The sequence below is a fragment of the Macaca mulatta genome, chromosome X (genome assembly GCF_049350105.2).
Source record: "Macaca mulatta isolate MMU2019108-1 chromosome X, T2T-MMU8v2.0, whole genome shotgun sequence".
NCBI classification, from domain to species: Eukaryota; Metazoa; Chordata; class Mammalia; order Primates; family Cercopithecidae; genus Macaca; species Macaca mulatta.
In genome coordinates, this window is record NC_133426.1 from 29,815,580 (window position 1) to 29,840,596 (window position 25,017).

A 25,017-nucleotide genomic window follows, 5' to 3' on the forward strand; every position below is an offset into this window, starting at 1 on the left:
TTAAACTGTAGAATGAGAAGTCAAGGGCTAGGTAATAGGAAATATGAATGAGGATTTTGTTTTGTTTTGTTTTTTGTTTTTTGAGACAGAGTCTCGCTCTGTTGCCCAGGCTGGAGTGCAGTGGTGCGATCTCAGCTCACTGCAACCTCCACCTCCTGAGTTCAAGTGATTCTCCTGTCTCAGCCTCCCAAGTAGCTGGGATTACAGGCACCCGCCATCATGCCCAGCTAAGTTTTGTATTTTTAGTAGAGACAGAGTTTCACCATGTTGGCCAGGCTGGTCTCAAACTCCTGACTTCAGGTGATCTGCCTGCCTTGGCCTCCCAAAGTGCTGGGATTACATGTGTGCCCAGCCGGAGGATTTTTTTTTCTGTAATTATTACAGGAAAAGTGACATCACATGCAAACACACACATACACAATGTTCTTGTGAGAAAATGATGGCCATGCTTTTCAGATTGTTTGTCACTCAAACTACACCAGTCCCATCATGATTTCACCCCATTTGTGAGAACTCAGGACTGATCTTATAACCTGAGGGTACTTGTTACTGGCAAAACCATGGATTATTTTAAAATTCTCAGTCTAAGCTTACTTACATTGACTGTGTTATGAAATTAGATAACTTACTGGTGGATTCTGAATTACAGAATCAAGAACAACATTATTTTACAGCTTTGATTTCAGAAATGTTTGTATTTAATTGTAATTAAGGAAACTAGTACTTTTCAAGGTAGTTGTCAACTGCAGGGAACAATGGCTACCCATCAGTGACAACATTTGGGCTATGATGATCAGGACAACACTTAGTTAAAGTGAGTTTCAAAAATCTGTGCATGATGGCTTACTATTTAAATACCGGTATCCTTAGTTTTGTTACAATGTCCATAGTTCTAAAGAAGGAAAAAATAACAAAATATTTTATCTCCAAGTTTCCTGATAAGTTTTTATCTAAGGTAGATATTCAATAGAAAAAGGAGGATTTGTATACAGTGAGTGTCAAGAAAATTCCTTTTTTGGATAGAACGTAATAACATGCCTGGTAAAAGGGGAAGCCAAAATTTTAACAAGTAAATGGTTGAATGAAAATAAAACACCACCAACATATTCATATACTGTCCCATCCACTAGGAGGCCTACTTCTTACACCCAAAAAGCATTCAGCCTCCAAGATTATGGTAGACCACCTTCGTATCACTCTATTCAGGAAGATACAACACAGGAGCCATTGCTCCTGGCAGGAGTCAGCAGACAGCATTCATTAGATAGTCTTCCCAACATTCTATGCAATAATCCACAGTGCTCTCCTGGAACTGTGTTGTTTGACCTGTCACCTTTCTTTGGCCCCCAACCCACAGGTGACAGCTCAAGTGAGAGGGATCAAGATTCTCATTGGGAAAGGCCAAAAGTCATGCTAGCTTAAAAGCTTCATATCCACAGGAATCAGTATTTATTTTATCAACCCCATAAGCATAGCTTCCAGAATCTCCACAAGGGATACATTTATATAAGAGAAGTATGGCACTCTGGTGAACCCATTATTATAGTTTGCAATTGGATGTTTACAATTCTCTTAGTCCAAATGCAAGCTACCAACCAAGGTTCATTTTTACCACAAGCAATGTTGCTTAGCAACATAGTTATCACATACCACCTTATCTAGTTACCAAGGAAACAGAGCTAGAAAGTTATCGAAAGGTCAAATTCTCATGCGAAAAGGAAAGGGGTTGTGTTAACCCATTACCCACATCTCATCTCGTGCAAGAAAATGTGAAATCAAATTGAATTTAATTTGTGATTTTGGATGTGAATACTATATAATTCCCCATTGTGATTTTTTTCTTTCTAGAGCTAATGTACACAGTGGAACTTGCTGGAGGGCTTGGTGCTATTCTCTTGCTGCTTGTATGTTTGGTGACCATCTACAAGTGTTACAAGATAGAAATCATGCTCTTCTACAGGAATCATTTTGGAGCTGAAGAGCTGGATGGAGGTAGGATGTTACCTCTTTTATTGTTCTTTCTGAATATTCTAGTTTCTTTCTTGTCTTTGTTTTATTAAGGGGAAAAAAGTCACCTGCATAATCAATGGCAGCAGCTCTTATATTCTTTCAATGCTCAGTTTGTAAATTTCTCTTTTGTAAGGAAATGTATGTGTGATGCTTTAGAGCCAATACTGTAGGTATTTTTCTCTGAAACTTGTAAAGCATCACCTACCCATTTTAGAATTGTATTCCAAACAGCACTTACAAATTACAAACACTGATTGCAATGCCATCAGAGCATTCATTTTCTCTCACCTTGTAATCAGGACTGAAAGGCCAGTTTAACTTTTTTTTTAGGTAAGGAGTGTCTCTTTTAATTGTGTTTTCTAGCCCAGTAGTTTGAAGTGAATCTCAATTTGTTCCTGTTTAGACAGATCCGTTATAATAAACTGTACTGAGTATTTTAAATTCATCCAGCACTCTTTTCAATCTTGTTTATTTAGCTATATTTAGATAGGTTAATTTGTATTCCGAGTGTGTACCAACAGAAAAATGCACAAGCACATTGATTTCATAATAATGCATCTCATATTTTTACTGTAAGTACACAAATAAATATTGTTTTGTGGAAATCATAATTAGTATTTGCTTCTGGGCACCAATGAATACGTGTGCAATCTAAGAGGAAAATGGAGTCCTTAAAATTCAGCTCCCTAAACTGCATATTAGACTTACTTAATTTTCCTTTTTGGTCATTTTTTAAAAACATAAGATAAACCAGCAATGTGGGAAACATATGCAAACTGACAATACAGATGACAAAGGTTTCTTCATCTTTTTTTTTTTTTTTTTTTTTTTTGAGATGGAGTTTCACTCTTGTTGCCCAAGCTGGAGTGCAATGGTGCGATCTGAGCTCACTGCAACCTCCACCTCCCGGGTTCAGGCGATTCTCCTGCCTCAACCTCCTGAGTAGCTGGGTTTACAAGCGCCCGCCATCACGCCCAGCTAATTTTTTGTAGTTTTAGTAGAGACAGGGTTTCACCAAGTTGGTCAAGCTGGTCTTGAACCCCTGACCTCAGGTGATCCACCCGTCTCGCCCTCCCAAAGTGCTGAGATTACAGGCATGAGCCACCGCACCCGGTCTCATCATATTTATATACGGTTTTTTTCAGTGATTTTCAGTTTTGCAGTAAATGGTACCAAGGAAAATGAGGCAATTGCCTATGTTGCCACATTTCCAGGGTCCTCTGGAATAATAAATCCACAAGCAAAACTGTAGTCTTGCAGGTTTGTAAAGAGAAGTGGTTTATTCAGAATGCCTAACACTCCTCTTGGTTTACCCTTCTCTCCTTCCCATTAGGGTGAAGGCTGAGCTGCAGCAAAACCAGTTTTTTTTCTTAAGTTTTAAATTACCGGTTTGCCTATTTATTTCTAACTTTCTTGCCTATTGATACAAATTATTATTATTATTTTTATTGCTGCTGCTGCTTTAAAGAAATATAAGGACTTTAAATAAATATAAGGACTTTGCCATTGTCGAAACTACTGATGAATGAGTACCAAGCATAGTGCTAGGCATTCTTAAAGTCATTCTTGCTAAGCCTCACAAACATCCTGAGGTCAATATTGTAATCTCCATTGTACTGATGAGGCAACTGAGACTTTCAGAGGTTAAATAACTTACTCAAGAAGATAACACAAATACTGTAAGTGGCCAAGATGGGATTTGAAAATAAGTCTATTCCCAAAGCCTTTATCTTATCAGACACTCTCTATTATTTTTATTTTTTTTAATTTAGTATGTTCAGTATAATCTAAAGATCTGCTGTTGTTTGCACAATGAGCACAGTGCATGGTATTTGAAAAAGTACATTACCTAAACAATCTCCCCTTTTCTATTAACCCTATTTTGAATATGTTTATTTTGTGTTCTGAATGATATGAATGATGTTACCAAACCATCAGTTTCTAGGGTAGTAATCTATCATTTTCTGAATGTAGAAAATTCTGGAATATAATGAAAACGAATTAATCATATGCAGTTGAACTTTCAATGATTTGAAGTTTCTTTTAGTGGGTCCTGCTAGTTGTAAACATTTAAGTGACTGACTTGGGCAACCTTACCAGATTTCATTGCTATTCTGAAGCTGCTGGGTTCTCAGTTTTTTAAAAAATGTCTTAAGTAAGGAAACAAAACAGACAAACACTAACAAACAGTATTCTAACAGATGAGAAGGTTCTCTCGGAAAGCCAATTTAGTTAATAAATGCTTTAGCAATTCTTAGAACTCTGTCTCTGGGGCCATCTTAAGCACAATCGAGGGTCTAACTATTAGGGCTTTTCTTGAAATGCCACTGAAAATGCATTAGGCCCAAAGAAAACCAAGATAACAAAGTTAATTGTCATCTGGAAAATGTTAATGTACAAGTTATTCCTCTAAAAAGGGGGCGGGGGGGGGAAGCAAAGACTGTCAAGGCAGTGATTGTTCAAATGGTTTTATGGGAAGAAATTATTACTAGAACCGCAATCACATGTTCAGCCTCCCTATATTAAAGCAGACCCGTTCCTGCTGAAATGGTGGTCAGGGGCCCACTCTTAACGCCTATCTCCCGCTGCATCATAGCTAACCTCTAGAACTTGCAGAAACACTGTTTTATCAGAACCATACAGCAGTACTAATAATTATATAGCAAGTTTAAAATCTATATCTTAACAAAAGTTAAATATGCATAAATGCAACTTTCTTTAATTCTCTAGTGCTCTAAAACCATTCAACTTGGCTCTCAAGTTCCCATTTCTACTGAGAAAAAACTCATAACCTTGCTTCTCCAAGATTACTCAGTCACTTCTAGTTTGGAATTCAGCTTCTTGTGGGTTAACACTCAGTTGAAAATTGGAATATTCCATTTCCCTTCTTCTCTTTTACTCTTGTTTAAACCTGTTTCTAGGGAACTCATATATAGCTTTCCGGTAGAGGAGAAAGTCATCTGGTGCATATGCCATCCCTTCCTCACTTGAGATACTACCACCTGGTCTTTGGACATGTTAAGCACTGACTCCTGAAGGCTTAGATCCTTGTCATGGCCTCCAGTCACAAGTTTCACACACTTGCCCAGATGTTTCTCCCTTGGGAATTTCAGACAGTCTTACCTGTGTTTCTAGTCCCATAAGCTCTGCTACACACATACCCACCTTCCCATTAAAAAACAAGGAAAAGTAATCATCTTCTTTATCCTTTGCATCTTTAATATACGGTTTTCACATTGAGTGCAAGATTTCTCTCTGAAGTTTACAGTTTCCCAAGATTTTCCCTGGGAAACTTGACGCAAATCCTCGCCCTTCTCAGATTCTGCTCAAACCATAGGAAGTTCTGTTATCCTCTTCTCCTCTCTGGGGCCCTGAGAGCCCCTTCTCAGAAACCCATGCAGGCTCTAAACCTTAGGCACAGCCCCTTAGAGCCTCCTATACATGCTTTTATGGTCAAAGAATTATCCACTCTTCCAATACTGAAAAACTTCTCTGACATCATTAAATCCCCATGCTTCCTAGCTCTGCAAGCTTTTTCCTCTTCCAAATAAGACATGGCTATTCAACAAAACCCAAGGCTTTGTAAATTCTTGTCTTGGCTTTTAAAAAGTGTAATTTAGAGTCAAACCTGAGCAATGCCTTCTTTATTCATGGCTATCATATTTACCTTCCCTGAGGGGGTAATTCATAAAATACTTTTGGAAGTAAGGTAAGGCAAAAAGTGTGGAAAATAACCAGGGGAAAATGTTTAGTAATATCCTACTATAGCAATATGATAATAATAGATTCAATGGCCACTTATAGAATAACAAGTGATGTGTTGACTACTTTATCAGTAATCAGAGAATCACACAATTAGAAAGACAGAATTTAAACTCCGGTCTAAATGACTCTAAATTCCAAGATTTACAGCCATTTTATCAGACTTGCAGATGGAGCTTCTGGCCTCAGGGACACATTCACTCCATTCCTTTGGAGTCATTACAAAAGGCATTATCTGGTTATATCAGTTCTTTATCAGAAGAATTATGATAAAGAAGGATTCTAATATTTTCTCAAGATAGAACATATTGATGCTTTTCTCTCTCACTTCGTTTGCATCACTCCTTGTTCCCCTCTACATAACCTTACATTTTACTGTCTCCCCTGGTCAGTCCTTAGCATTTCTAATTCCACAACACTCCCCGCCTATACTCATTCTTTGTCATCCTCCATTGTACACCTTGGTTCCTTGTATCACCCTCTACCTCATTGGCTCACACTTTCTCCTCATGTGCCATTTCTAATTACTCATCAATATCAGTCAATTGCATCTCTCAAAAACAGATCTTTCCTTACCATTAATTGCAACCTCTTTGTCCAAGCCTCCTACACTACCCTCTTGCTTTCATTCTCTACTTCTCTATCTTATCCTTCACATTCCAACAGAATTATCTAAGTACAAATTTACTGTTCTATTTTTTAAAATGCCTCCATTTTGCCTGCCAGAACAAGTCTAGACTTAGCTCAGAAAGCAACTGCCATCAAACGGTGAGCCACCTTACTTTTGTGGCATTGCCACCCCCATGGGATCTCAACATGCAGAGTTCTAGTTAGAATAAGATGTTAGTCTTTGGAATAACACAACTGTTGAGAATGAACCTAAGACAATGTAATCATGCATAATTCTCTGAGTTTTTGGGGGAAAATGAAGTAACCACAATGGTTAAGGGGAGGAGAAGATTAGCTATCCCCCTACCACTTTGATTCCACAATAAAAGGAAAGAAAGTTTGGACAAATTCTGCCACAAAAATATTTATTAGCAGACAGCCTTATCACTCAACTTATAAATCAGAAGTTCCAATTCTGTTGTATACGTGTATGTTTGTGTGCATATGTGAATCTGCATGTGTGCATACTTTTCAGAAACCTTGCAAGAAATTTTCTCCCAAGGCAAATATGGCAATACGTCAGTGGTAGGATTGAACTTACCTTCTGTTGACATCCAAAAATAGTTTTCATCAAGACCATTTTGGAATTAAGCCTGGAAGACCTTCTCCAGGGGGGCAGACCACTGGCCCTGCTAGATTTTTGTGGGGGTAGGGATGTGTTTCTAAATTGTGTTAAGTAATTCATATGTCTTGATTAACACTGATTTTACCATGGAGATACCATTTCCAAGACCCATTGTACATAATAAAAAGCCACTGTCTTTAGCAATGAAAACTGGTTTCTGTTATCCATTGTGTTAATTGATGAAGCATCAACTTTTGATCAGAAATATAGTTTAAGTGCTTGTAGTGACTGCCTCTGGAGTGTTGCCTTATTTTAGTTAAATGCTTGCTGACCATCCTAATAAAGGCAAGCTACTGTCTTTAGAATAGAACTTATACTAACAAAGTACCACCACCATTTGTGCTGGAAAGATTTTTAAAAACAATACAGGCATCACAACAGTGTCAGACTCCTTTGCTCCTCCATGTCTCTGAATGGAGTGTCCCTTCAAGTTTTGTTTAAAGTTTATAATCCTACTTTATATATTTTTTTTCAGAGTGCAAAATGGTTTTTGTTGTTGTGTTCGTTTTTTTTTTTTTCATTCTCTGACTATGAAGTATGTGGGGCATGCTTACTCATAATGATGGCAGGGCAAGCTTATAAGAACACTGTGATCACTAACACGAATCCTATTTTAAAGATGAAGAAAGAGATTTCCTAGTCCTACGTTGGGAGTTATTACAGGCATTGAACAAAATTAGTTAGAGCAATGTTTTATAATCTCCACCTCCATCTCAGAAAATGTGAACATCTGTTCCATTTCAGGCATATTAAGCACATTGGCATCTATGAAATCTTAGGCCATAGAATTTCTTTTTCTTTCTCTTTCAATTACAAGGTCACTCACTATTCATAGATTCAGGATTTATTGTTCTCATGTCCATCAGTGAAACATATTACCTCTGTAAATCATTTAAAAACCTTATAGGGATTTTTTGGTGTTTTTTTTGTGTGTGTGTTGGGGGGGTGGTGGTAGTTAGACCATTTATATACACAGGAATAATCTTTAGAAGCTAGAACAAGTTTTTGGATCCCAGAAGCAGAGATGTAGAGTTGTTCTGGGTGCATGATTTGCCTCAAATCATTAACTGTTAAATGGTAGGAACCAAGGCTTCTTATCCCAAATCTGTGCTCCCTTTGCTATTCTGCTACTGCTTATCCCCTTAAGACTTCTGAATCTATGTTGCCTGCTGCCCTCTTAGGGATACAAGATAAGGAAATAAATATCTACAGAATGACTCCTTTGGACCAGGCATTTTGCTATATGATGGGGTCTCATTTAATTTTAGACATCTTCAGGGAGGTGCCGTTTTATAGATCAGGAAATATAGTCCCAAATGAGTTATATAAAAAGTTATGGCAATCAAGATTTGAGCTAAGCTCCTGGGTTTTTTTTTTTCACTACATTATACCACAGATATTTTAACTAGTATCAAATTTAAGTGTTTCAGAACTTATAGATTCAGATAATCCAGAAAAGTACCAAATGGCACAACATGTGAATTAGAACAGTACTGTAAATATTTCAAAGTGTACCAGTCAAGCAAATGTATTTTACAACAATTGCCAGAGGTTGTCATAGCAGAATTGAAATGAAAAGCAAAATTTATTAAGACAATGACATTCAATAATCATAAAATCCAAACATTAAGATTTTATATCTCTCATGTTTATTCATTCAAAGATATATGATCTATCTCTGAAGAGAATTTTATTTGAAAAATCGTATCTTGAAAAATTGAGAAAGCATATGATGGCAAATCTGAGACATAAGAAATGTGGCTTACTTTTTGAAAACTATAATTTATTCAATTTTTATCAATGCGAATTTTTAATTATCACAGTTTTCTGTGATAACACGCCACACTTAAACGTACAAAATCAACTTTTAGGATTAAAAAAAGATGAAATATACAATTTATCTTTGAACCCTCCTCCAGTTTCATTTTAGTGATCCGTTTACTGAATGATGGCTTCTGCCACTAGTCAATTTTACTTAGGTGATTCCTATATACTTGAGAACAAAAACAAAAAAAAAGGAATGGCCAGCTGCCAAAAACATTTGACAACTGTTCAATAAGTGTTTAGATGTTAAAAACTCCCTAAACTGGATGTCATACTGAAAACATTTCTATTATCAGTAAATCTTTTTTTCTAGCCAAATCCAATACAGCCACTACCTTCATCTTGAAAAAGGAGTCTTCAACCTACAATTTCTTAAAAGCTGTGTTATTCTAAAATAATCCCGCAGATTCCTTGCTTCCTCGGTCCTTTTAAAGAACATTGAGGGTATTATCCTCTCATATGTCAAAGAGAAAGGTGCATTTATCTATCACCTTTCCAAACCCACTTTTCATTCCTGACCATAATTCCATTTTTTCCTTCCTCATCAAGATTTCTTCACATTTTAAATTCATGTTTTTGCCCACTTTTTGATGGGGTTGTTTGTTTTTTTCTTGTAAATTTGTTTGAGTTCTTTGTAGGTTCTGGATGTTAGCCCTTTGTCAGATGAGTAGATTGCAAAAATTTTCTCCCATTCTGTAGGTTGCCTGTTCACTCTGATGGTAGTTTCTTTTGCTGTGCAGAAGCTCTTTAGTTTAATGAGATCCCATTTGTCAATTGTGGCTTTTGCTGCCGTTGCTTTTGGTGTTTTAGACATGAAGTCTTTGCCCATGCCTATGTCCTGAATGGTACTACCTAGGTTTTCCTCTAGGATTTTTATGGTATTAGGTCTAACATTTAAGTCTCTAATCCATCTTGAATTAATTTTCGTATAAGGAGTAAGGAAAGGATCCAGTTTCAGCTTTCTACTTATGGCCAGCCAATTTTCCCAGCACCATTTATTAAATAGGGAATCCTTTCCCCATTTCTTGTTTCTCTCAGGTTTGTCAAAGATCAGATGGCTGTAGATGTGTGGTATTATTTCTGAGGACTCTGTTCTGTTCCATTGGTCTATATCTCTGTTTTGGCACCAGTACCATGCTGTTTTGGTTACTGTAGCCTTGTAGTATAGTTTGAAGTCAGGTAGTATGATGCCTCCAGCTTTGTTCTTTTGACTTAGGATTGTCTTGGAGATGCGGGCTCTTTTTTGGTTCCATATGAACTTTAAAGCAGTTTTTTCCAATTCTGTGAAGAAACTCATTGGTAGCTTGATGGGGATGGCATTGAATCTATAAATTACCTTGGGCAGTATGGCCATTTTCACGATATTGATTCTTCCTATCCATGAGCATGGTATGTTCTTCCATTTGTTTGTGTCCTCTTTGATTTCACTGAGCAGTGGTTTGTAGTTCTCCTTGAAGAGGTCCTTTACATCCCTTGTAAGTTGGATTCCTAGGTATTTTATTCTCTTTGAAGCAATTGTGAATGGAAGTTCATTCCTGATTTGGCTCTCTGTTTGTCTGTTACTGGTGTATAAGAATGCTTGTGATTTTTGCACATTAATTTTGTATCCTGAGACTTTGCTGAAGTTTCTTATCAGCTTAAGGAGATTTTGGGCTGAGACAATGGGGTTTTCTAAATATACAATCATGTCATCTGCAAACAGGGACAATTTGACTTCTTCTTTTCCTAACTGAATACCCTTGATTTCTTTCTCTTGCCTAATTGCCCTAGCCAGAACTTCCAACACTATGTTGAATAGGAGTGATGAGAGAGGGCATCCCTGTCTTGTGCCAGTTTTCAAAGGGAATTTTTCCAGTTTTTGCCCATTCAGTATGATATTGGCTATGGGTTTGGCATAAATAGCTCTTATTATTTTGAGGTACGACATTTCTCAAAAGAAGACATTCATACAGCCAACAGACACATGAAAAAATGCTCATCATCACTGGCCATCAGAGAAATGCAAATCAAAACCACAATGAGATACCATCTCACACCAGTTAGAATGGCGATCATTAAAAAGTCAGGAAACGGCCGGGCGTGGTGGCTCAAGCCTGTAATCCCAGCACTTTGGGAGGCCGAGGCAGGTGGATCACAAGGTCAGGAGATCGAGACCACAGTGAAACCCCGTCTCTACTAAAAATACAAAAAATTAGCCGGGCGCGGTGGCGGGCGCCTGTAGTCCCAGCTACTCAGGAGGCTGAGGCAGGAGAATGGCGGGAACCCGGGAGGCGGAGCTTGCAGTGAGCCGAGATCGCGCCACTGCACTCCAGCCTGGGCAACAGCGTGAGACTCTGTCTCAAAAAAAAAAAAAAAAAAAAAAAAAAAAGTCAGGAAACAACAGGTGCTGGAGAGGATGTGGAGAAATAGGAACACTTTTACACTGTTGGTGGGATTGTAAACTAGTTCAACCATTATGGAAAACAGTATGGCGATTCCTCAAGGATCTAGAACTAGATGTACCATATGACCCAGCCATCCCATTACTGGGTATATACCCAAAGGATTATAAATTATGCTGCTATAAAGACACATGCACACGTATGTTTATTGCAGCACTATTCACAATAGCAAAGACTTGGAATCAACCCAAATGTCCATCAGTGACAGATTGGATTAAGAAAATGTGGCACATATACACCATGGAATACTATGCAGCCATCAAAAAGGATGAGTTTGTGTCCTTTGTAGGGACATGGATGCAGCTGGAAACCATCATTCTTAGCAAACTATCACAAGAACAGAAAACCAAACACCACATGTTCTCACTCATAGGTGGGAACTGAACAATGAGATCACTTGGACTCAGGAAGGGGAACATCACACACCGGGGCCTATCATGTTGAGGGGGGAGGGGGGAGGGATTGCATTGGGAGTTATACCTGATGTAAATGACGAGTTGATGGGTGCAGCACACCAACATGGCACAAGTATACATATGTAACAAACCTGCACGTCATGCACATGTACCCTACAACTTAAAGTATAATAATAATAAATAAATTTTAAAAATTTAAAAAAAGAGAAATTCATGTTTTTATTTGTTAACGCCACAGAGTCCAAACTTCCTTCTTTCCTCTCGAAATGTTTTTATAAAACATCAAAGTTTTTAGTTAATTAAATTTAAGAAGAAATATCTGCTGGACCTGTTGATTGACTTCAAGTAACCAAACAACTAGTTGAATGATTGGATCTTTGGTTTTTTTGGTTTGTTTTTTGTTTTAGTTTTCTGGTGGAGCATATCTGCCAGCATCGTTTGAAAGTCATAAGAAAGAGTAACTTAATGACTATATTTGAGATTATAAAGAATTACTACAAAGAATGTGTATACCAGCTGTTTTTCATCTCTGCTGTGATCAGAATTATAGTTGATGGCTTAAATTACAGAGGATTTTGAGAATAAAGCTCAGAATAAGAAATAGATTCTTATACCAACCTATAACTACTTTTAAGCTGTTTATAAATGAAAGTTGAATTTAAATTATCCTAGCCTTGTCCTTTAAAAATATTAGCATAATTTAGTTTTTCATGGTTATAAAATGTCAGCTTTTCACAGTTTCACTAGTCGCATGAAGTTCATACACATTAAAATATGTCAATTTATGTTCTTACTTATATCAAAACAATCTAAGACATACTATCCAAGATGCATATACAGTTGGCAATTGAAAAAGGGAAGACACCTTAGAGTCCATATGATTTTGAGTCAAAAGACATTCCTGAATTTAGTATGGCATCTGGCACTCTGTTTCCAGTCTGACGACTTTCAAATCATGGGTTTGCTTCTGGTGGTAAATAAATGCCTAACCCATTACTGCACTGATGCAGACTCTGGAGAAAGAGAGAAATTAGATATCACTCAAGTGTCCCATTGGTTTGAGGATGGTGCTGCAGATGCTTGAAAGAGGCTTTGTACGAACAGTATAATCTACTTGGAAACAACTCCATTATGACTGGGAGATATTAACTTAAGTGCTATAAATACATCCAGATGACATAAAGAAATAGAAAACTAACTGATGTCATAGCACCAATTCCTAAATTTCATTTAGGATTAATATGGTTACTTCATATATTAGTCTAGGCAAAAATTTATCCCCTTTTTGATAAAAACATGAATTCTCAGCTATTTATTGGGAATATATCTCCTCTAAGTATTAGGACCATCTATCATGGAGCTGAGGGGGCAAGGTTTAGTTTTTATGATGGTGTGGTCAAATACCTGGCAGATAACTGCAGTTGTTTGTGTCATTGAGACCTCTGCATGCCTATATCCTGTTCTATAACAGTTTATCGAAGTGTGGTCCCTCAATCAGCAGCAGCATCTCTTGAGAGTTTGCTATAAATATAAATTCTAGGAACTTACTCTTCACCTACTGAATGAGAAATCTAGAGGTGGGGCCCAGCCCTCCAAATGATTGTCATTCATGCTCAAGTCTGAAAACCACTTTCCTAGAGGCATTTACACAGACCCTAAGGTCTTTTCATGAATCACGGTGAGAAGCCACAGTTCAAGACTATTCCAAAGGAGCCTTGCTAAACTCTGAACCACAGCTCCCAGTAATTCCTTCAGAAGTCAGAGCAGCATGGAGTCTACATCTCCAAAGCAGTCTCTCCTGAGAAATGATCAGGGTCTTGAGAAAAATCTCAAAATTAGCTACAGGGTGTGAGTCATGTGATGCCAAAATGACAGGCCATTCATTCATTTCATCAACTGATAAACTTGAGCATCTACTAAGCCCTGGTCACATACCTGAGCTAAAGATCTCATAGTCTAAGAGAGAAGATAAGATATAAGCACAATCATATAATACATGGGAAAAATATCGCTTCCAACTGAGGAAATCAGACTAAACTTCAAGGAAAACAAGCTAAAATTGCAGCTGCTGATTATTTACACAATGAGTAGCCACAGATATATACATATATATATATATTTTTTTATTGAGACGGAGTCTCGCTCTGTCGCCCAGGCTGGAGTGCAGTGGCCAGATCTCAGCTCACTGCAAACTCCGCCTCCCGGGTGTACGCCATTCTCCTGCCTCAGCCTCCCGAGTAGCTGGGACTACAGGCACGCACCGCCTCGCCTGGCTGGTTTTTTGTATTTTTTAGTAGAGACGGGGTTTCACCGTGTTAGCCAGCATGGTCTCGATCTTCTGACCTCGTGATCCACCGTCTCGGCCTCCCAAAGTGCTGAGATTACAGGCTTGAGCCACCGCGCCCAGCCAACACAGATATATTTTTAAGCCACCATAACACATGGTCAGTGGTAAGCTCTGGGAAGGTAAATTTGGTGACTCTATTCTCCAGAAGGAGAAAGAAATGGAAAGGGAAGACCACTCTAATTATAACAGCTGAGATATGAGTAGAGCCTAACCTAGGATGGAAATAGAATCCAATAGATTTGTACCAATGAATGGCAATGAGATTATTAATAAAGATAAGGGATAGGTAGAACATGCATCTGAAGTTTGGACATTAAAGAAATGAGATTTTTATGTCACTAAAATTAAAATGTAATAAAAGATGAAGAACAGAGCTTGAGATGGGAAGCTTGTTGTGTTGTGAGCATGTGAAGTGTGAGGTGCATGATGAAAATGCAAATTAAGGTGTTCAGGTTACAGGTAGGATTGGGGTACTGTCATAATTCAGGAGAAATAGAACAGGATCATGCATCCAAATTGAGGAGGCATCTACACAGAAGTGATGTTATGGAAGTTGATGTTATGGAAGGAAAGGATATTTTTAAGGGAAAGTGGGCTGAAAGAAAAATGAAGTGGACCGCAGAAAACATCTTGCAGAAAGACGGTATTTATGGGTTGGAAGAGAGGTTTCCATGAAAGAAGCAGGGTAATCAAAAACATAATGTTATGTCAGCAAAGGTGGCATTTATCTGAAATTTCTCGGTATGGGTGGACCAGTTGTTTACATCTCTTCTGATTTCTGAATGCTCTGTTCTGACTGGTGTTCGTGTTGATATGGCTTTAAAATAATCTTAAGCCTAGAGAAGACATGAGGCAATGAACGAAGATCTAATTATTACACAACCCCAATTTAGGGGAGTTTCAACACTTTGCACTACTTTGTGGCAAACTGGAAAAGAACAAATTACCAGAAAGAAAATAGCACATGCCCAAAATAATACTACAATCCACAATCTGGCCTGAAGAGTCCTCCCATTAGCCTGTGACTCCTGAACTACACTTAGTGACACATTCATCTCTTAGGAATGAACTATTGATTTCTCTGCATCTCCTACTAGGCTAGAAACTAATGACCAATATTGTAAAGAAAGTTTAATATCTCACAGGTAATGCATGTGAATAGTTAATGAATGAGTATTTTAATGAAATATTAACTTATATACTGGCTTTATTGTGTGTGTGTTTTTTTTTTAAATGATTCCTTACTCAACTAAAGTGTTTACATCAATGAGTGGTACAATTATAGATTGTACTGGCCTATGGGCATATAGCCTTGCTATAGCAAATATAATAATTATTTTTGGAGAAAACTGGATTTTGTTTTTTAAAATGTACAACTATATCCTGCCTAAAGAATATAAGAAATGCCAAAATATGACACATTTGGTATGATTGTTTCTCTAAAACTTTTTTCCCCTAAAAGCTGCTTTTTAAAACACTCTTCTATAGCTAAAGTTTTTATTCCAGGTATCCTATAGTGGAGTTGTTAGTGCCTTATATACCTGTGTTAACTTTACATGTAGCAAACACTTTTCTGAGTTTGCCCTGAAAAGTTATAATCATAGAATGATTTCTAGATAGCTCAAAGTTATCAGACTACTGGAATTAATACACATGTATAAGTCTCAGGAAGTGAGTTTTAGTGTCCTTGAAGTCAAAAGGATTGTCCCAAAGCCACCCAGAACAATGGTCAGGAATGTCCCTCTATCGTTGATGTTTTATAGCCCAAATATTTTAAGTTCTATGCTTAATGCAGAGTTCATTTTATTCTGAAATGTATGAGTGTTTCAATTTAACTTGATCTAATCATCAGGTAATACACTGCCTATCATCAGGGAAGCGCAGTAGAGAGCTGAAGACATTGATATTGGTAGACTCAGCATATCGACAGTATTTAAAATTTAAGTGAACTATGAATCTTGATATCTTAGTCTAAAAAAGAAATTGATGAAAGAAAGACTATCCAGAGGATAGTCTATTTCTTATTCTTAGAAACAACAAATGAGAAATCTGAGATGCTATATTAGAAAAATTAAGATAAAGATAACAAATGATAGTAGTCCTCAAACATTTAAAATTTTCTCATGTAAAAAGGGGGGAAAAGTAAGGAGAGAAATTAGATTTTAGAACTAAGTTTCTTTTATTTACATTCTACTTTTTGATTCTTATGAACAAACTGATTAGCATGATGAAAAATAACTTGGCAATGTTTTATGTGTAAGATGAGTGGAGACCAGAAAAATCATGTCTTTTTATAATCATTCATTTTAATAATATTCTCAGTCCCAATATGCAAGAACTGACTCCCAGTAAAAAATTATCCCAAGTTTGGTTTGATTTTCTCCCCAACAGAAAATCAACACAGCACACATAATCTAAAAAATCATTCCTCCACAGTTAAGTCAGTTGCCGTTTTCTCTCTCTTTTTTCAACTGGGTAAAATGGCCAAGGGTAGGATCAATTGAACATAATAACATTTAAAGTAAGAGCATATTGATATCCAAGCATACGGCTTTTACAAGCAATCAGGATTCTCTGTGATCTGTGGATCAAAAATGGTGAAATTCAGCTGGGTGCAGTGGCTCACGCCTGTGATCCCAGCACTTTGGAAGGCTGAGGCAGGTGGATTGCCTGAGGTCCGGAGTTCAAGACCAGCCTGGCCAACATGGCAAAACCCCATCTCTACTAAAAATATAAAAATTAGCCGGGTGTGGTGGTGGGCACCTGTAATCCCAGCTACTTGAGAGGTTAAGGCAGGAGAATGGCTTGAGCCTGGGAGGCGGAGGTTGCAGTGAGCCGAGATCGCGCCACTGTACTTCCAGCCTGGGCGACTGAACAAGAGTGTGTCTCAAAAAAAAAAAAAAAAAAAAAGGAAGTCTGCATTTCATTGCTCTTCTCATTGATTTTTCTCCTACTTTTTTCACAACAACAACGTCATCAACAAATCAAAATATAAACCTTTGTACCTCCAAACTAGTTTTAGAATATTTGACATCATTGAACTCAACGAAAATTAATGAAGGCTTCCTTTTTTGGTCTTTCAGAAATGGGACATTTGGAGATGTTTATGAAAAAAGCGTGCATGTTTTCATGTCCTATTGTTATCTTTGTAGAGTAGTGACTTCGACTTTTCTTTGGAATTTTTTAACAGACAATAAAGATTATGATGCATACTTATCATACACCAAAGTGGATCCTGACCAGTGGAATCAAGAGACTGGGGAAGAAGAACGTTTTGCCCTTGAAATCCTACCTGATATGCTTGAAAAGCATTATGGATACAAGTTGTTTATACCAGATAGAGATTTAATCCCAACTGGAAGTAAGTTAATGTTTTCATTTGAGAGTGTGCATATTCATGTGAGTGTCTGTGTAGTCATCACTTTTTCATGGAATTTTAATGTTTGGTTCTTTACTTCAAAATTTGTATCTGTTAGTTTCCCTAGAAAGAAATGTCTGTGTGTGTTCACATGAAATTTAATTTTTGCTAGCTCAGAGAAGATACTCCATTACTGTATAAAGCATCTCATTTTGTGAGCCTTGACATTGAAAGAAACCAAATGAGAGATTTGTACCAGGAAAAAATATTGCTGACGTTAGGAGAAGCAAGTCCCAAACTCTATTCAGTGAACTATTTTCATTTAATTTCTGAAAGAGAATCTACTAGGACTTTCTGGACCAAATTTTCCATTCACTCATTCTGATGCACTCTTTTATCTTTTGTAGCCTACATTGAAGATGTGGCAAGATGTGTAGATCAAAGCAAGCGGCTGATTATTGTCATGACCCCAAATTATGTAGTTAGAAGGGGCTGGAGCATCTTTGAGCTGGAAACCAGACTTCGAAATATGCTTGTGACTGGAGAAATTAAAGTGATTCTAATTGAATGCAGTGAACTGAGAGGAATTATGAACTACCAGGAGGTGGAGGCCCTCAAGCACACCATCAAGCTTCTGACGGTCATTAAATGGCATGGACCAAAATGCAACAAGTTGAACTCTAAGTTCTGGAAACGTTTACAGTACGAAATGCCTTTTAAGAGGATAGAACCCATTACACATGAGCAGGCTTTAGATGTCAGTGAGCAAGGGCCTTTTGGGGAGCTGCAGACTGTCTCGGCCATTTCCATGGCCGCAGCCACCTCCACCGCTCTAGCCACTGCCCATCCAGATCTCCGTTCTACCTTTCACAACACGTACCATTCACAAATGCGTCAGAAACACTACTACCGAAGCTATGAGTATGACGTACCTCCTACCGGCACCCTGCCTCTTACCTCCATAGGCAATCAGCATACCTACTGTAACATCCCTATGACACTCATCAACGGGCAGCGGCCACAGACAAAATCGAGCAGAGAGCAGAATCCAGATGAGGCCCACACAAACAGTGCCATCCTGCCGCTGTTGCCAAGGGAGACCAGTATATCCAGTGTGATTTGGTGACAGAAAAGCAAGGGGCATCCCGTCCCTGGGAGCTTGAGTGGAATCTGCAGTCCAGTGCCTGGAACTAAATCCTCGACTGCTGCTGTTAAAAAAAACATGCATTACAATCTCTAGAACACGAGGAAAAACAGGGTCTTGTACATATGTTTTTTGGAATTTCTTTGTAGCATCAGTGTCCTCCTGTTTTACCATGTCTTTTACCATTACATTTTTTGACTTTGTTTTATATGTCGTTGGAATTTGTAAATTTACATTTTTTTTAAAGAAGAGACTGATGTGTAGATAGAAAACCCTTTTTTTGCTTCATTAGTTTAGTTTTAGAATGGGTTTTTATTTTATTTCCTTTTTTAAAGTTTTACTTTGCTTTTAACATTTCCTTGGGGTGCTTGGACAAATCTATCCAATGGGACAAGGAGCACCGGATTCTTTCTCGGGTTCTGCCTAGGATCAACTGGGCCACATCGGTCTTCAGAGAACAATGCAACAAATGCCAGCATTGCCATTTGGGGGAAAAAAAAAAAAAAAGATGAGAAGAACACTTGTTCATAAGAGGGCCCCACCAGTCAGAGCCCTGAATCTCTTCCTTGTCCCACCTCATTCCCCACCTCTACCTTTCTAACGGCAGCATGATGTGTAAACTCTGTGGAGGGGTGGGGGCGGGTCTAACTGTCTTAACATTTAAGTCACTGCTCTTCAGAATACACTCTAGACCCAAAGGTGTGCTAATCACTTCACAGTGACCACTACAGAGTGCTAAGAAGAGAAGATCAAGGGCATGAAATTGGGGAAGAGTGTTATTTCCGTTTTTTAAATGAGTTGATGTACCCTTATATATATATACATATATATATAAATATAAATATATATAAAAACAACAAAACAAAACGAAAAAAAGAAAAAAAAACAAAAAAACAACAACAAAAAAAAATTCAAGCCCTATATTTGATCACTTCCTGGAAAGGCATGAATGTGTTTGTGGCTGTTTTTGTTTAATATTCTACTTCCTCTTTTCCCTCTATAATTTCTCTGCAAATGAGATTATGTGCAAATGCCAGGCAAGTTAATTCAAAAGAGTGAATCAACGCAAGTCAAAATGAAATTTACACTGAAGGCTTCCAAACCAAAGGGAAGGACAGGATGTGTCATCAAATGTTTTGTCACCTTGTATTATACAAAATGTTATTTTCTAAAGAGTCAGAGAAAATCTGTGAAACTTATTGTGCGACCCCCTTGTAATTAAATGTTAACTCGCTTGTATTTAATTTTCAACACTACATTAAGAATTAAGTGGTTTCAGTTTGTGAACATAAGCAAAATTTATTAATATCAAGGTGTTTAAGAACTCAGGAGGTCAAACATATGAATACCAACAGAGATCAGTATTTTCAAAATAAACATTATTTATACAAAATAGTTTTTAAATTAGATCAGAAAGTATTTAAAATAATTAATTTTACTGTATAAAGAATTTGCTTTATTTTAGCTATGTAATTCTATCTTTCAGAAAACAGAAAGCTGATGCTCCCAAGAAATTCATCCCTTACCATTTAGCTTTATGTTTGAAATCAATGACATAAGCAGCTAATTCATATTCATGTGAAGGTTGATGCAAAATCAATCACAAAGGAATCTGCAGAGGGCAGAGTTGTTAAAAGGAACTATTACCTATGTAGCTTTTAGTTTTTAAAAAAATCAATGTGATAAAAACACTGATAATAGAACTTATATATTAATTTAGTGATTCATTGTAGGAACTCTCATCCCAGTCATCATCTGTGGGCCTGTGTAGTGACTATTGTATGTTTGCTTTATTCCTACCACCATTTAATGAGAAAACAATTCTACACTTTGGTCACAATAGTAAGGTGGCCACACACACACACACACACACACACACACACACAAAAAAGTGTAAACTGCAATGGGGTTCATTGGGGAAGGTGAGATTAATTTGCAAATATATGAGGAAGAAGTATAAGCATTTGGAACAATGAAAAGTTCTCAGTATCTGTGTGACAAGGTAAAGGAGCCTTGGGATGTGCATTGATTATTATTTGCTTAAAAAAATGTTTATTTCCCTGACAACTCGCCTGGGTCCTTCTCTACAATCTGTTCTTTATTCCCGTGCTCTCCCCTTGGATCTGTGTCACATTTTCACAAACCAGAACTGAAGCTGCAAGGACACATACAACTTTAAGGTCAGCTTTGCACATTGGGTTATTTTCAGAATCTGAGAAGGCCGTTGTTTACTTTGTACTATGGACAGCTGTCAGGGACTGGTGGCAGTGTACCTCATTGGACTGGATTCCAAACTCCCCCCAGTGCTCAGAAAACTGTAAACATGGCAATGGCCTCATTTATCTCTTTGTTTTTTAATTTTTCTTTTCAGTGCACGATGGAAGTGTGGAATAAATGTAGAGGAAGTAATCAGACCACAGTCATATTTTAGGCATCCATAGGCATTAATTTAGCTGCATTGGGAGTACATTTTTTGTTCTCTTTTTAGTGTAGATTTAAGCACTTTGAATAGCATGATTCAGGGATTGATGGGTAATATTTGATATTCTCACAACTTATGAAACTTCTTTTTCCTCTAATGCTTTGTCATATTTAAAAAATGAAATAAATGCAAAAGAGGCTATCTATGGCTTTAGAAACATTCCTCCCAAGTATTCCTCTATCAGCTCCATGTGAGAACAAATGAAGGAAACTGTCATGTGTTCACGTGCTCTGTGTTTAACAAAAGTTCTGTTAGAACTCACAATAAAAAGAAAAAAATCGATGTCCCCTAGTGCTTAGGTTTCATCCTTCGCTTTTTTCAGTGGGGGCTGTGGGGGATGAGAATATTCTAGTTGTAAAAACACAGTTGAAAGTGTGAATATGTTAGCCAAGCTGGGGGAGAGAATGGACTTCCAGACTTGGACATATGTGATGTTTGGTATTGCCTGTTTTTCATAATTTGCCGCTCGAGCTCTGAACGACACGTTGTGGATTCTAAAGATCATCTGGTTCTTTAGTGTAACCTCTACTTGCTGCTTATGAGCATCCTACCCCTTATTCTGGTGCTCAAACTTTTGCTTATTTAATTTGTACTCCATTCCTTAGGTCTCCTGTGGGCAGAGAAGACATTTGTATCTCATGTAGACAGCTGATTTAAGTTTAGATCAATTCTATGAAACAAATCTGAGACATAATGAGTTAAGAGACCTGAATCTACTATATTTCTATAGCTAAACACTCGATTGCTCAAACAGTAAACCACTTTGTGATTATTACTTTCTTCATAGTATATGTATTTGGACCCTATCAGCTTAATCTTAAAATATAGAGGCTGGTTTCTTCCATATTTCATTACTATCTAGCATTTTATAACAAGAACAAATATTAACTGAGAGCCAACCCCTAAACTGTAATCTTGTTTATCCTAGAATAGTCATTAACTTTTCAGATATCGTTTATATAAATTAAGATCACCATTTCTAGGAAAACATCGATTCATACATTTGTGAATTATTTTTGGATTCTGGAATGATGCCCTAGTTCTCTTTTTTCTAAGGAGTATTTTTTTTTAATCTTGTGATTAATTTCTTTATTTATTAGGTTAAGTTTTGTATCATTAGTCCCAGAAGAAAGCATATTGAAATTCAAAGGATAGCATCAGCATTATACAAATGAAATGACTGACTGGAAGTAAGAGAATACACAGACATAGAAGGGGAAAATCCCTTCCTGTCTCTGATCTGAACTTGCTTGGTCATTAATCTTATTTTTGACATAGCTGATTAATAAAGGTGAAATATTATTAAATAGGTTAGTAATCCCATCTACAGACAGACACACATTCCCTGTTGCTGAGGAACTTTTCTAACAGTTTATACAATTATTACCAAAAGATGGTGATGCAACTAGAATCCCTAAAAGGAGAAGCTTGTCAATGGAAGCAGAGGCTATTCCTTGCTTTATCATGAATCCTTTACACTTTATTGTTCTGAACAAAGAAGGTAACCAATAATCAAAGTTTGATTATCCTTAATAGCAGATCTTAATCTTGGGTTCAAGGGTACCTTGGGTCTATAAAAAGGAATAAAATAACAAAGCCCTTGAAGTTCCAGATAAAATTGTTAATGTGTGCAAAACGGTGTTTGTCTGGGTGTGAGTCTCAAGATATCTATCACCTAAAAAGCTACTGGTGTTTGGATTTAGAAGGTATTCTCAGAAACTGATATTCAGATAAACCCACATATCTTGCAGGCATTGTTTTGTCTACCACTCTCTACCTTCATTCATAAAAACTCGGGAGATAATTGGTGTTCTACTAGAGACATGTCTCCTTCCAAAATGGCCTGACTTTGTGGGAGACCTAGCATACTGTAAACAAAAATTTTGTATGATGACAAATAATTCATGCTCACATAAAAACTAATTGGCTATCATTGTTGTGATAATCTTACTCATGTCTTCACCCATTCTAAAAATAGTTTGGGGTGAATGTGAAATTATGTAATTTGACAATGATGTCTTATTTCAGTAAATTTATTTGGGATTTATGTTTAATTATTTTTCCTACAACATAACTAAGAATTCACCCGTCCGGGAAAAGAAGAAATAAACATTTGACATGTTTTTCTAAAAAAAAGAAAATCCCACCAAGTTTTTTTATGCAAAGATTTAGAAGTGGCTATATATTTGATTTTCAGCAATTATGGTTTTGCCAGTTTCATAACTTATGATATGACTTTGGAGGAATATGAAGAATTTTGAGAATAAAGTTAGGTAGTAGTTACTAAGTTTTACCTTTTACTTGTGATTGGTAGCAAGGTGAAAGGTTATTCTCTGTTAAGAAATTGAGATACTGTCACAAGGAGCTGTAAGATCTAACTAAATTTGAATAAAGCAAGAGAAGGACGATATGATGATGATGAGTTAATCCTAATCCTAAAGGAATGTGCCTTATCATCATCAAATTTCCATCACATTCATAGAAAATGGATGTCATTTTGGATGTAAAAAAATTGGAGCTCAATTCCAATCCTCTATCAAGTATCATTTCTTCCTTCCAGGCTCAGAACGTAAAACAAGTCTTCGTGTGTGTGTGTGTGTGTGTGTGTGTGTGTGTGTATTTCTCCTGCTCATTGGAAAATTTTTCTCTAAATAGCCTCTGGGTCCACTGACAAACTCATGTTTCTGAATTCTTCATTAAAGTAAGTAAAGTACTATTGTTTTTTCTACCATTCACTATCTTCATTGATGCATTCCCCCATGGTCTGTAAGTCTGAAGCGCATTCTCTTTTTAACAAAGGCAATCACTCTTAAAAAATCATTACACTATGTTCTCTCCACTACTAAATGAATAGAATCGGAAAAACTGCACATGAACTTGAGAATATTACATGTAATATTGATGTGTAAATTTTAACCTTCATAATCCAGATAACATTAAGTTTCAAAGGGCATGCTGTGTCATTAAAAAAAGATTTAATGTGAAATGACATTATTACATAGTGCATGAAAATGTGGCAAAGTAATTTGGATCTATCTTTACTAGTCAATGAGAGATTAAATTTGGGGAGATCAGATGTGACCATTTAGGTTAATTCTCAACTGGGATGAAGACATCTTAATGTTAGGATACATGGGTCGTTGTCCATATTCCTTGCAGTATATGCTCCTCTTAACTAGAATCCTTAGTGTATTCTTCCCACCAAAGTAGTGGAGGTATGTTCACATAATCTGCTATTGAACTGCAAAAACTTTTACAGTTTCAGAGTTTGAGGGAACCCAAATAGGAAAATTGATGGAGTCATTTTCCTCTGCTGGTGTTCAAGTCATATTTGAAACTTAGACACTCTCAGATCTGTTCAACAGTCAGTAAAAAGTGCATTTTTATATAGTGTTTCCCTTTAGTTTTGCCTACCCTCTTGATTTTGTACAATCTAGAATGTATGTAACTCATGCGTAGGTGATGGAGGCGCTCCTTTTTTTCTTAGAATACTTACAATTATATATTTGGTTTTGCTTTGACTAGCAATAGGAAAATAGACAAATACAAGTGTAAAAATGAGAAATTTTAAACTCAAATTATAATTTGTGTTTTATAGTCGTTTCATAAGTCTGTTGCTCTCTATGAGTATGCTCTCTATATATCCTGTAAAAATAAATTTATATGTTACATAGAAATTCAAGAAATTAAATTATTTATTAAGCTACAAATGTTTCTTCTGGTTTCTACCTGATCATAGATGAAAATAAATTAAATAATGTGTTGTTGGAACATATGTAAGTACGTTTGTTAATTTGATAACTCTTGTTAAACTTTTCCTTCCCTCTCTGTTTATGTCTGTATAAACTTATAATTCTTAGGCCTAATTCCTATTGTGATGGTGAAGAAAGAGATTTAAGAATGCCCAGTTGGCTGGAAAAAAAGAAAAGAAAAACCTTC

At 36.9% G+C, this 25,017-nt stretch overlaps 1 protein-coding gene across 1 annotated transcript in view; it reads left to right on the forward strand.

Moving 5' to 3' along the window:
• IL1RAPL1 (interleukin 1 receptor accessory protein like 1) overlaps positions 1 to 19,062 on the forward strand; it is a 1,400,950-nt gene extending 1,381,888 nt beyond the window's left edge. Inside the window, exons 9-11 of the mRNA XM_015127123.3 lie at positions 1,849 to 1,992; positions 17,285 to 17,455; positions 17,860 to 19,062. Coding sequence (XP_014982609.1) covers positions 1,849 to 1,992; positions 17,285 to 17,455; positions 17,860 to 18,578 — 1,034 coding nt within the window. The 3' untranslated portion in view covers positions 18,579 to 19,062. The remainder of the gene's footprint in view (positions 1 to 1,848; positions 1,993 to 17,284; positions 17,456 to 17,859) is intronic.
• The last annotated feature ends 5,955 nt before the right edge of the window (positions 19,063 to 25,017 follow it).